This window comes from Micromesistius poutassou, assembly GCF_964030765.1.
Source record: "Micromesistius poutassou genome assembly, chromosome: 17".
NCBI classification, from domain to species: Eukaryota; Metazoa; Chordata; class Actinopteri; order Gadiformes; family Gadidae; genus Micromesistius; species Micromesistius poutassou.
In genome coordinates, this window is record NC_140287.1 from 1,472,299 (window position 1) to 1,485,000 (window position 12,702).

Genomic DNA, 12,702 nt, shown 5'->3' on the forward strand with positions numbered 1-12,702 from the left:
AAGGTCAGGAGGACCACCTCGTGAATCCCAGGCAGCGTTCTCTCACAATAAGGGAGAGCCAGAGTCGTGGTTGGTCTGAACCTACTGGATGTCCGGAGTGATCCCCTCCAGGAGCACGATGTTGACTCCTCCGATGTGAGCCGAGGCGCAGGTCTCCGTCATCTTCTGGTGCAGGATGTCTGGTGGGGAGAGAAGAGCAGAAGACGTGACCAACGGAGGACCCGCAGAGGACAGGGCTGAGGGTAGGGCTGCTCCGTTATGGAAAAAATCATAGTCACCATTATTTTGGTCAATATTGAAATCTCGATTATTCAAACGATTATTTTTGAGTTTGAAAAATGTGATGCATTTATTCATCATTTCGCTCCAAAAAAACACTTTGTAAATGAGAACTTTGAAATTTCCCCTTAAAAATATATACAGAATGGTCAAATAGAAAATAAAGTCCAGATATGAATCCAGCTGTTCTGCAATTTATATAAAAAAAAATAATAATAATAATTTCTTCTTTTTTTTTCAAAATCGTTTCAACTCGATTATATTAGTTTGGTGATCGTTTCACTCTGAAATTGAAATCGCGATCAAAATTCGATTAATCGCCCGGCCCTCGCCGAGGGTGAACGAAGCCCCTCCAGCGACCCACCTTTCATCTTGTCCTTGAGCGTGAAGCTGCCGTGGATCTTCTTGAGCTCCGCCTCCATGGTGAGGCCGCCGATGTCGGCCTCCAGGTGGGTGCGGTTCACCATGCCGATGCCGAACACGATCAGGGTGACGTGCTGCGGCTCCGAGCTCAGCAGGCTGCGGCGCCGCCCGCCGCCGCCCGGCAGCTTGTTGGGCGTGGCCGACTCCTGCTGCTCGTTCTCAAACACCACCTTGCAGAGCGGCTCCGAGGAGCGGCACACGTCTGGGGAGAGGGAGGGGGGGGACGTCACGGACGTGCTGCCGCCACAAGGAGCTCCACTGGTCAGAACGCCACGCGCCGGGGAAGTCACGCTAGTGAATGTTCAATAAGGTTATATCTACTGGATCAAATGGAGAGATAATGGTGGATGTGTTGCCATGCACGATGCCTCATGTGACGTATTCATCACGTGACATATTCGTCATGTGACATATTCGTCATGTGACATATTCGTCATATGACGCAACTCGTTTTGATTTCAGGTGCTTCAAAGTGGCTCAACAAACATGTTTAACAGCTCGTTTCCATGTCTGAACACACATGTTCAAAGGTCAAACCTGTAATGTGATGACTCTAACAGTCTACAGAGGACAGACCTGTAATGTGATGACTCTAACAGTCTACAGAGGACAGACCTGTAATGTGATGACTCTAACAGTCTACAGAGGACAGACCTGTAATGTGATGACTCTAACAGTCTACAGAGGACAGACCTGTGATGTGATGACTCTAACAGTCTACAGAGGACAGACCTGTGATGTGATGACTCTAACAGTCTACAGAGGACAGACCTGTAATGTGATGACTCTAACAGTCTACAGAGGACAGACCTGTAATGTGATGACTCTAACAGTCTACAGAGGACAGACCTGTAATGTGATGACTCTAACAGTCTACAGAGGACAGACCTGTGATGTGATGACTCTAACAGTCTACAGAGGACAGACCTGTAATGTGATGACTAACAGTCTACAGAGGACAGACCTGTAATGTGATGACTCTAACAGTCTACAGAGGACAGACCTGTGATGTGATGGCTCTAACAGTCTACAGAGGACAGACCTGTAATGTGATGACTCTAACAGTCTACAGAGGACAGACCTGTGATGTGATGACTAACAGTCTACAGAGGACAGACCTGTGATGTGATGACTCTAACAGTCTACAGAGGACAGACCTGTGATGTGATGACTCTAACAGTCTACAGAGGACAGACCTGTGATGTGATGACTCTAACAGTCTACAGAGGACAGACCTGTGATGTGACGGCTCTAACAGTCTACAGAGGACAGACCTGTGATGTGATGACTCTAACAGTCTACAGAGGACAGACCTGTAATGTGATGACTCTAACAGTCTACAGAGGACAGACCTGTAATGTGATGACTCTAACAGTCTACAGAGGACAGACCTGTGATGTGATGACTCTAACAGTCTACAGAGGACAGACCTGTAATGTGATGACTCTAACAGTCTACAGAGGACAGACCTGTGATGTGACGGCTCTAACAGTCTACAGAGGACAGACCTGTGATGTGATGACTCTAACAGTCTACAGAGGACAGACCTGTAATGTGATGACTCTAACAGTCTACAGAGGACAGACCTGTGATGTGACGGCTCTAAGCGTCCCGTACGGAGCAGAGAGGACAGACCTGTGATGTGACGGCTCTAAGCGTCCCGTACGGAGCAGAGAGGACAGACCTGTGATGTGACGGCTCTAAGCGTCCCGTACGGAGCAGAGAGGACAGACCTGTGATGTGACGGCTCTAAGCGTCCCGTACGGAGCAGAGAGGACAGACCTGTGATGTGACGGCTCTAAGCGTCCCGTACGGAGCAGAGAGGACAGACCTGTGATGTGACGGCTCTAAGCGTCCCGTACGGAGCAGAGAGGACAGACCTGTGATGTGACGGCTCTAAGCGTCCCGTACGGAGCAGAGAGGACAGACCTGTGATGTGACGGCTCTAAGCGTCCCGTACGGAGCAGAGAGGACAGACCTGTGATGTGACGGCTCTAAGCGTCCCGTACGGAGCAGAGAGGACAGACCTGTGATGTGACGGCTCTAAGCGTCCCGTACGGAGCAGAGAGGACAGACCTGTGATGTGACGGCTCTAAGCGTCCCGTACGGAGCAGAGAGGACAGACCTGTGATGTGACGGCTCTAAGCGTCCCGTACGGAGCAGAGAGGACAGACCTGTGATGTGACGGCTCTAAGCGTCCCGTACGGAGCAGAGAGGACAGACCTGTGATGTGACGGCTCTAAGCGTCCCGTACGGAGCAGAGAGGACAGACCTGTGATGTGACGGCTCTAAGCGTCCCGTACGGAGCAGAGAGGACAGACCTGTGATGTGACGGCTCTAAGCGTCCCGTACGGAGCAGAGAGGACAGACCTGTGATGTGACGGCTCTAAGCGTCCCGTACGGAGCAGAGAGGACAGACCTGCCATGCAGTTCTCCGGGGAGCTCTTCTCCAGGATGCCGGTGGGGTCGGAGATGAGTGAGTAGAAGTTGAGCAGCTTGTACATGTTCTGCCAGCACTCCGCCGAGGGCTCGCTCTGCTCCGACACGGTGATGGAGTCCGAGTCGTCCATCTGGATGGCCATGTGGTCGGCCACGTCCCGGGAGCCCTTCCTCGAGATCTGAGGACGGACGGACGGACGGACGCGCAGCTGAGCCAAACAAGAACTAACACTGTGTGTAGCACCGAATGTTTAGAAATGTTTTATATAAGAGAACTATAAAGACTTTATGGTCATCAAGTTATTCAAGCAAAACATGATGCAAAATGTCATTAATCATTATATTAACATATCAATTTAAATAAGTCAATATTTTGCGTCCTCATCTACACGGTGTACCATGCAGTTGTCACACAGTGAGTATATGTAAGTAATAGTACCTCTATACTCCTACTATAACCTAATGTACATCTCCCAGGCTGTCAGTACACAGTGAGTATATGTAATACTACCTCTATACTCCTACTATAACCTAATGTACATCTCCCAGGCTGCCGGTACACAGTGAGTATAATATGTAATACTACCTCTATACTCCTACTATAACCTAATCTCCCAGGCTGTCAGTACACAGTGAGTATATGTAATACTACCTCTATACTCCTACTATAACCTAATCTCCCAGGCTGCCGGTACCTTGGAGGTCCTCCTCTCCGACCGCCCCAGGGAGGTCCTCCCGCGAGGCTCTCTCCTTCCGAACGTGTCGGTGGCGGACGCGGGGCCGTTGGGGGGGGCCCCGCCGGCCGGCCCCGCGCCGCCGCCGCCGCCCCCCCCGCCCCCCCCGCCCCCGCCCCCGCCCGCCACGCCTCTCTTGCTCTTCAGGGTCTGGGTGGCGCTGCGGGCCGCCCCGTTCAGACTGCCGCGGGAGCTGCGGCTGAAGTCGGAGGAGCGGAAGTGGCGGTAGGGCCGGGCCTTGAAGGTGGGCGTGGGCGAGGTGGAGCCGGCCGTGTAGCGGCTCAGCTTGATGTCCGTCTGCGTGGCCTTGATGTCGTCGATCATGGTGCTGAACTGGTGGATGAGGCGCACCAGGGCCATGTCCACGCGCTGGCTGATGGCCTGGCACGCCGCCGTGAAGTCGCAGTGGAAGGTGTTGTAGTGGCGGCGGTTGAGGTCGTGGAAGGAGAGCGGCGCGGCGGTGGGGCCCTGCGGCGAGCTGGACGACTTCTCCATCACCACCGCGTTCAGGCTGAAGGTCTCGATCAGCAGCGCCGGCTTGAACTCCAGGGGAGGGAGGTTCACCCGGCCCTGGCTGCAGCGGGGGGGCGGAGGAGGGGTTAGTGTCTGTGGAGACCGGAACACAACAACACTTTGAGTTGACCCGGCGACGGCCGCTGTCGGGCTTTACCGTCTGGATCTTTTATTCTTGCGCTCTTTGGAGGTGTCCGAGTCCACGATGTCGGCCCGGAGGCACTCCAGGGTGCCGGAGAAGGAGAGGTGCTCTCCAAAGTACATCTTGTAGCTGAGAGGCGTGGCGTCCTGGGCCTGGATCCCCGTGTGGCTCAGCAGAGGCTTGAAGACCACCTGTTGGGAATAAGAGCAGAGCCTTGGAAACAGAACGATGGAGAAGGTTGCACGTTAAAGTCACCCATCCCAACAGCTGCTCCTCCTCCTCCCCTCTCTACTGGTCCTCGGTGGCTGCACTGGGACTTATATCGATCAACCAGCGCTGTTTTCCTGCAGTGCTCCATTTGGCTAAATGCATGTGGAAAAAATAGTCTTGTACTTTAAGTTCCATTCAAATAAGTAAGTAGAGCAAGAACAAGCTCACATCCAACCATCGCCTGGAGCACCTGAGGGGCATGAGCAAGGGCATCAGAAGACCAGAGGTAACCACTAGTGATGGCTCGTTCGCGAACCAATCAGTTTGAACGAACGACTCTTTAACATGAACGAACCGACCTGATTCCCTGTTTCAGTTTGTATCGTTCGTTCTCCGAGACTCGACTCCCAGCTCCACCCACTAGTCGCTGACTCGCGAGTCGCTGTTCATTCACTGACTGTGTTCAGCGGTGAAGACTCGAGGACTGAGAAGTCACGAGAGCCAGCCGGGCAACAACATCCTGATTCCGAACATGAAGCGCTCCTCAGCTAAAAGGAACTTAGTTAATGTTGTGTTGAATGATGACCGTTTGCACCATTGCACGATCGTGATTCGTTTGAACGAGAACGAGGGAGGAGCCGAGTCTGACCGACTCAGTGACTGAGAATCATGATTCACCGCTACCGGAAATACGAACGAACGAACAAACAAACAAACGACTCTTCTTGGCGAACTGACCGACGCAAACTGATTCATTCAAATGAATCATGAAATCCACCACTAGTGACCACACACACCTGAGGGGTGTGAGGAAGACCAGAGGTAACCACTAGTGACCACACACACCTGAGGGGTGTGAGGGAGGCCGTCAGAAGGCCAGAGGTGACCACTAGTGACCACACACACCTGAGGGGCGTCAGAAGACCAGAGGTAACCACTAGTGACCACACACACCTGAGGGCCGTCAGAAGGCCAGAGGTGACCACACACACCTGAGGGGCGTCAGAAGACCAGAGGTGACCACTAGTGACCACACACACCTGAGGGGCGTCAGAAGGCCAGAGGTGACCACACACACCTGAGGGGCGTCAGAAGGCCAGAGGTAACCACTAGTGACCACACACACCTGAGGGGGCGTCAGAAGACCAGAGGTAACCACTAGTGACCACACACACCTGAGGGGCGTCAGAAGACCAGAGGTAACCACTAGTGACCACACACACCTGAGGGGCGTCAGAAGACCAGAGGTGACCACTAGTGACCACACACACCTGAGGGGCGTCAGAAGGCCAGAGGTAACCACTAGTGACCACACACACCTGAGGGGCGTCAGAAGGCCAGAGGTAACCACTAGTGACCACACACACCTGAGGGGCGTGGGGAAGGCCCACTAGTGACCACACACACCTGAGGGGCATGGGGAAGGCCCACTAGTGACCACACACACCTGGGCGTCGGCCAGCTGCACGGCGGCCGGGCACTGGGTGCCCTCCTCGATGTCGGCCATGTCGTCCTGACTGGTGCTGTGCTGGGAGTGCTGGGAGTGCTGGGACTGGGTGCCGTCCAGCGTGTTCTGGTCACTGGACAGCACCGTGTTGAAGTCGGACGCGGAGGCGATGGTGGGCAGGGTGCAGGCTCCACCTGGGGGGAGGGGAGCTTCTGGTCAATGTGGCTTCAGGGGACTGGATCACTGCATGGTTTTATACTTCATCAGTGGACTAATGTTACACTTCACTAACTATCATCAGCAGGCCTGCTGTGTAATAACTAATGATATTATATACATATACACACAAGATGATGACTAGTAATAAAGAGACAATGAACAATAGATGGGGGCTTTCTGCAAGATAAAAAAAAAAAAATCGAAATAAATAGATCTGAAATCAATCTAAATAGATCTGAAATCAATCTAAATAGATTTATAATCAATCTAAATAGATCATGCCCGTCTTGATTGACCATCACACAAAGCGTGCGTGGGCGTCGGGACGGCCTGACCTGTCTGCAGGACGCTGTGATTGGAGCACCGGGGACTGACCTGTCTGCAGGACGCTGTGATTGGAGCACCGGGGACTGACCTGTCTGCAGGACGCTGTGATTGGAGCGCCGGGGACTGACCTGTCTGCAGGACGCTGTGATTGGAGCGCCGGGGACTGACCTGTCTGCAGGACGCTGTGATTGGAGCGCCGGGGACTGACCTGTCTGCAGGACGCTGTGATTGGAGCACCGGGGACTGACCTGTCTGCAGGACGCTGTGATTGGAGCACCGGGGACTGACCTGTCTGCAGGACGCTGTGATTGGAGCACCGGGGACTGACCTGTCTGCAGGACGCTGTGATTGGAGCACCGGGGACTGACCTGTCTGCAGGACGCTGTGATTGGAGCGCCGGGGACTGACCTGTCTGCAGGACGCTGTGATTGGAGCGCCGGGGACTGACCTGTCTGCAGGACGCTGTGATTGGAGCGCCGGGGACTGACCTGTCTGCAGGACGCTGTGATTGGAGCGGCCCACCGGGGACTCCTGGCAGCCCGCCCCGCCCCGGTTCCCCACGGCGTTGGACATCCAGTTGTAGAAGCTGACCGACGAGGGCTCGGACAGCAGGGGGTGCTCCGTCAGCACGTCCGTCCCCAGGCTGTTCCCTGAGGGGACAGTGAGCAGAGCGGGGCTGTGAGTTAATGCACTGGGCTGTACACACACAGCTCAGCCCTGGTTAATGCACTGGGCTGTACACACACAGCTCAGCCCTGGTTAATGCACTGGGCTGTACACACACAGCTCAGCCCTGGTTAATGCACTGGGCTGTACACACACAGCTCAGCCCTGGTTAATGCACTGGGCTGTACACACACAGCTCAGCCCTGGTTAATGCACTGGGCTGTACACACACAGCTCAGCCCTGGTTAATGCACTGGGCTGTACACACACAGCTCAGCCCTGGTTAATGCACTGGGCTGTACACACACAGCTCAGCCCTGGTTAATGCACTGGGCTGTACACACACAGCTCAGCCCTGGTTAATGCACTGGGCTGTACACACACAGCTCAGCCCTGGTTAATGCACTGGGCTGTACACACACAGCTCAGCCCTGGTTAATGCACTGGGCTGTACACACACAGCTCAGCCCTGGTTAATGCACTGGGCTGTACACACACAGCTCAGCCCTGGTTAATGCACTGGGCTGTACACACACAGCTCAGCCCTGGTTAATGCACTGGGCTGTACACACACAGCTCAGCCCTGGTTAATGCACTGGGCTGTACACACACACTCTCTGTCACCAAAGGCGGTTCGACTTGCAGTTTTAAGACTTTTACAACATGTCCTTTCTTGATCTGAATGTCCTTTGAGATCATAAGTGTCTCCCCTGGGTGAGGGGGGGGCTGTCTCCCCTGGGTGAGGGAGGGGCTGTCTCACCTGTGTGAGGGAGGGGCTGTCTCACCTGTGAGGGAGGGGCTCTTGGGCTCACCTGTGAGGGAGGGAGGGGCTCTTGGGCTCACCTGTGAGGGAGGGAGGGGCTCTTGGGCTCACCTGTGTGAGGGAGGGGCTCTTGGCCTCACCTGTGAGGGAGGGGCTGTCTCACCTGTGCGTGTGAGGGAGGGGCTGGCTCACCTGTGCGTGAGGGAGGGGCTGTCTCACCTGTGCATGTGAGGGAGGGGCTCTTGGTCTCACCTGTGCGTGTGAGGGAGGGGCTGTCTCACCTGTGTGAGGGAGGGGCTGTCTCACCTGTGCCTGTGAGGGGCTCTTGGCCTCACCTGGGAGGGAGGGGCTCTTGGCCTCACCTGTGAGGGAGGGAGGGGCTCTTGGGCTCACCTGTGAGGGAGGGAGGGGCTCTTGGGCTCACCTGTGAGGGAGGGAGGGGCTCTTGGGCTCACCTGTGTGAGGGAGGGGCTCTTGGCCTCACCTGTGAGGGAGGGGCTGTCTCACCTGTGCGTGTGAGGGAGGGGCTGGCTCACCTGTGCGTGAGGGAGGGGCTGTCTCACCTGTGCATGTGAGGGAGGGGCTCTTGGTCTCACCTGTGCGTGTGAGGGAGGGGCTGTCTCACCTGTGTGAGGGAGGGGCTGTCTCACCTGTGCGTGTGAGGGAGGTGCTCTTGGCCACGGCGGTGGGGGGCTCGTTCCTCTGGGCCGGGCCCTCCAGCAGGTTGTGCAGGCTCCTGAAGCTGCCCGTCAGGTTGCTCAGCAGGCTCTCCTTGCGGGGGCTGTCCTTGTTGGCCGGCCCCGCGCGGCTGACGTGGGCCGGGGAGTCGGCGGCCGTGTCTCCGCTGGTGTAGCTCAGCGACTGGTAGGGGTGGGAGCCCTGGAGACACAACGCTTTACATCAGGCCCTGACTGGTAGGGGTGGGAGCCCTGGAGACACAACGCTTTACATCAGGCCCTGACTGGTAGGGGTGGGAGCCCTGGAGACACAACGCTTTACATCAGGCCCTGACTGGATCGTTAGGAAAAGTCCTCTGGTCATCTGACTTGGTTTAAGCTCTTTCAATGAATGAATGAGTCCGCCGATGGTCTACATCTACGATATAAAGACGATGCTGATATAAAGACCAGGTGCTGGTGCAGCCAACAATAGTATAAGGACAAAAAAAGTGTAACATCACTGCACACTGGTAAGCTGGTTTATTTTTGTGAACGACGCGTTTGGCCGTTGCTTCGTGTAGAGTGAACCTGACGAAGCAACGCTTCGTTTACAAAAATAAATCAGCTTACCAGTGAAAGATGATATTCAGACTTTGTTACTCAAGCGCTTAGGAAGCACTATCAACTGTCAGTAAGAGAAAACATCTCTCGATGTGATGTCATTCCTCTGTATGTACACTCCCACTCATGTGTGTCCTATTCCAGCAGGCCACGTCAGACAAGAGAATGACTTAAACCCAACTTACTATACATTTGTTATTATCTACCAATTAGAACCCAATATTATTGTCCCATTTTGGGATATGGCCTTGGTCCTTTGTAGATGTGTGGGGGTTTTCCCTTAAACATTTGATGAAGAACAGGATTTCTCAAGGACGGGGGGGCACAGTACACAGCACAGTCCTTCGTAGCTCCGTTTGCCTAACATACATTTTTCAACAAAGAAAAGTCATCTTCTGAGATTAGATGAAAAGCCCAACAAATGAAGCATAAACCAATCCGATGGTGCCTGTAAGAGACGTATTTAGTCAATGTCTAGTTTACACGTTTTGAATTATTGTTTTGCATTATATATAATTATCATTAAGATTGCATATTAGCATGGTAAGGCTTCTGTAGAGTCATGCCAAGTAGTGACATCATGTGTGGGAATACAGAGCTAGAAGCGTACGCAGCAACACCGTTTATGACCTTTATTTCAGACTTCATGCCTTTGTTCGTATTGTTCCCTTCTTATAAATGAAAGATCAAACGGACTGCAGAGACATGTCCTCGATGGAGTCAAGCTCAGTGCTTCTTTAGGACGATCCAGTGTTGATAGGAACGAGAGCGCTGCAGTACCTTTATCTTGAGGACGGACTCGCTGTGGGTGTGAGACTTGGACAGTTTCCTCATGATCTCCACTCCACTCACGGGCCCAGAGTTGCTCTCTTTGGGCGGGGGGCGGCTGCAGGCCCCCTCCAGCAGCATGGTGTGTTCACTCACCGTGGCTAGAGGACGCACAACACGTTAACACACAACACGTTAACACACAACACGTTAACACACAACACGTTAACACACAACACCACCTCCAGCAGCATGGTGTGTTCACTCACCGTGGCTAGAGGACACACAACACGTTAACACACAACACGTTAACACACAACACGTTAACACACAACACCACCTCCAGCAGCATGGTGTGTTCACTCACCGTGGCTAGAGGACGCACAACACGTTACCACACAACACGTTAACACACAACACCACCTCCAGCAGCATGGTGTGTTCACTCAGTGTGGCTAGAGGACGCACAACACGTTAACACACAACACGTTAACACACAACACGTTAACACACAACACGTTAACACACAACACGTTAACACACAACACGTTAACACACAACACGTTAACACACAACATGTTAACACACAACACCACGCCCCCTCCAGCAGCATGGTGTGTTCACTCAGTGTTCAGGAGACACGTTCCCGGTAACACACTGCATTATGATGGAGAGTGGTTGCTCTGACCTAGATCTTAAACCCTGGCAGTAGGCTCAAAGCTGAGTAAGGCCTTCATAGTGAGGGTCGAGTTCCAACACCATTCAGGAGACTGTAACAATAGTAAACCTCTCCGATGTCCAGACTCCATGGTATACTGACGCTGATCCAGGTGACGGATCACACTCTACCACTACACCGTGCTCCAGGTGACGGATCACACTCTACCACTACACCGTGCTCCAGGTGATGGATCACACTCTACCACTACACCGTGCTCCAGGTGATGGATCACACTCTACCACTACACCGTGCTCCAGGTGATGGATCACACTCTACCACTACACCGTACTCCAGGTGCGGTGCTCATTTCATCACCTGCGTCAAACTCAAACTCGGCCCCGTCGGCGCTGGTGTCGCTCTGCAGGGCCAGGCCGTTGTCCAGGCCCTGCAGCCCGTCGGCCGGGCCCTGCTGCGGCTCCTTGGGCTTGGGCAGCGGGGCGGGCCTCAGCAGGCCGATGGCCTTGAACCCCTGGGTCACCACGATGAACTTCATCCACTGCCGGGCCAGGGCCACCAGGCCTTTCTTCAGGGTCACCAGGGCTGGCAGCCCGTCGTTCTGCACGGGAGGACACCAGGGGTGAGGCCTGAGTTCACCTGGACCCCCCCCCTCCACCCCCTCCACCCCCTCCTACTTACTGTGTGTTGTACCTCCTGGCCCTTAATGTACACACTTACTGTGTGTTGTACGTCCTGGCACTTAATGTACACACTTACTGTGTGTTGTACCTCCTGGCACTTAATGTACACACTTATTGTATGTTGTACGTCCTGGCCCTTAATGTACACACTTACTGTGTGTTGTACGTCCTGGCACTTAATGTACACACTTACTGTGTGTTGTACCTCCTGGCACTTAATGTACACACTTACTGTGTGTTGTACCTCCTGGCCCTTAATGTACACACTTACTGTGTGTTGTACCTCCTGGCCCTTAATGTACACACTTACTGTGTGTGGTACCTCCTGGCCCTTAATGTACACACTTACTGTGTGTTGTACCTCCTGGCCCTTAATGTACACACTTACTGTGTGTTGTACCTCCTGGCCCTTAATGTACACACTTACTGTGTGTTGTACCTCCTGGCCCTTAATGTACACACTTACTGTGTGTTGTACCTCCTGGCCCTTAATGTACACACTTACTGTGTGTTGTACCTCCTGGCCCTTAATGTACACACTTACTGTGTGTTGTACGTCCTGGCCCTTAATGTACACACTTATTGTGTGTTGTACGTCCTGGCCCTTAATGTACACACTTATTGTATGTTGTACGTCCTGGCCCTTAATGTACACACTTACTGTGTGTTGTACGTCCTGGCCCTTAATGTACGCACTTACTGTGTGTTGTACGTCCTGGCCCTTAATGTACGCACTTATTGTATGTTGTACTTAGTTATAGTACTTAGTCGTGTAGCGTCTTATCCTAGCTATCTTTGTTGTATACAGGGAATGGGTTAACCTAGTGATGGTTAGTGTATACGGGGAATGGGTTAACCTAGTGATGGTTAGTGTATACGGGGAATGGGTTAACCTAGTGATGGTTAGTGTATACGGGGAATGGGTTAACCTAGTGATGGTCAGTGTATACGGGGAATGGGTTAACCTAGTGATGGTTAGTGTATACGGGGAATGGGTTAACCTAGTGATGGTCAGTGTATACAGGGAATGGGTTAACCTAGTGATGGTTAGTGTATACGGGGAATGGGTTAACCTAGTGATGGTCAGTGTATACGGGGAATGGGTTAACCTAGTGATGGTTAGTGTATACGGG

General features: G+C 53.3%; 1 protein-coding gene across 8 annotated transcripts in view; it reads right to left on the bottom strand.

Annotated features, from left to right (window-relative positions):
- kiaa1109 (KIAA1109) overlaps positions 1–12,702 on the bottom strand; it is a 97,776-nt gene that overhangs the window by 40,346 nt on the left and 44,728 nt on the right. For all 8 annotated transcript variants that reach the window (XM_084482459.1, XM_084482458.1, XM_084482461.1 and 5 more), the window contains exons 42-51: positions 11,247–11,487; positions 10,223–10,371; positions 8,813–9,041; positions 7,222–7,383; positions 6,188–6,381; positions 4,546–4,721; positions 3,837–4,449; positions 3,122–3,320; positions 644–904; positions 86–179 (exon numbers count right to left, since the gene is read on the bottom strand). In XM_084482459.1, the coding sequence (XP_084338585.1) occupies positions 86–179; positions 644–904; positions 3,122–3,320; positions 3,837–4,449; positions 4,546–4,721; positions 6,188–6,381; positions 7,222–7,383; positions 8,813–9,041; positions 10,223–10,371; positions 11,247–11,487 (2,318 nt within the window). The remainder of the gene's footprint in view (positions 1–85; positions 180–643; positions 905–3,121; positions 3,321–3,836; positions 4,450–4,545; positions 4,722–6,187; positions 6,382–7,221; positions 7,384–8,812; positions 9,042–10,222; positions 10,372–11,246; positions 11,488–12,702) is intronic.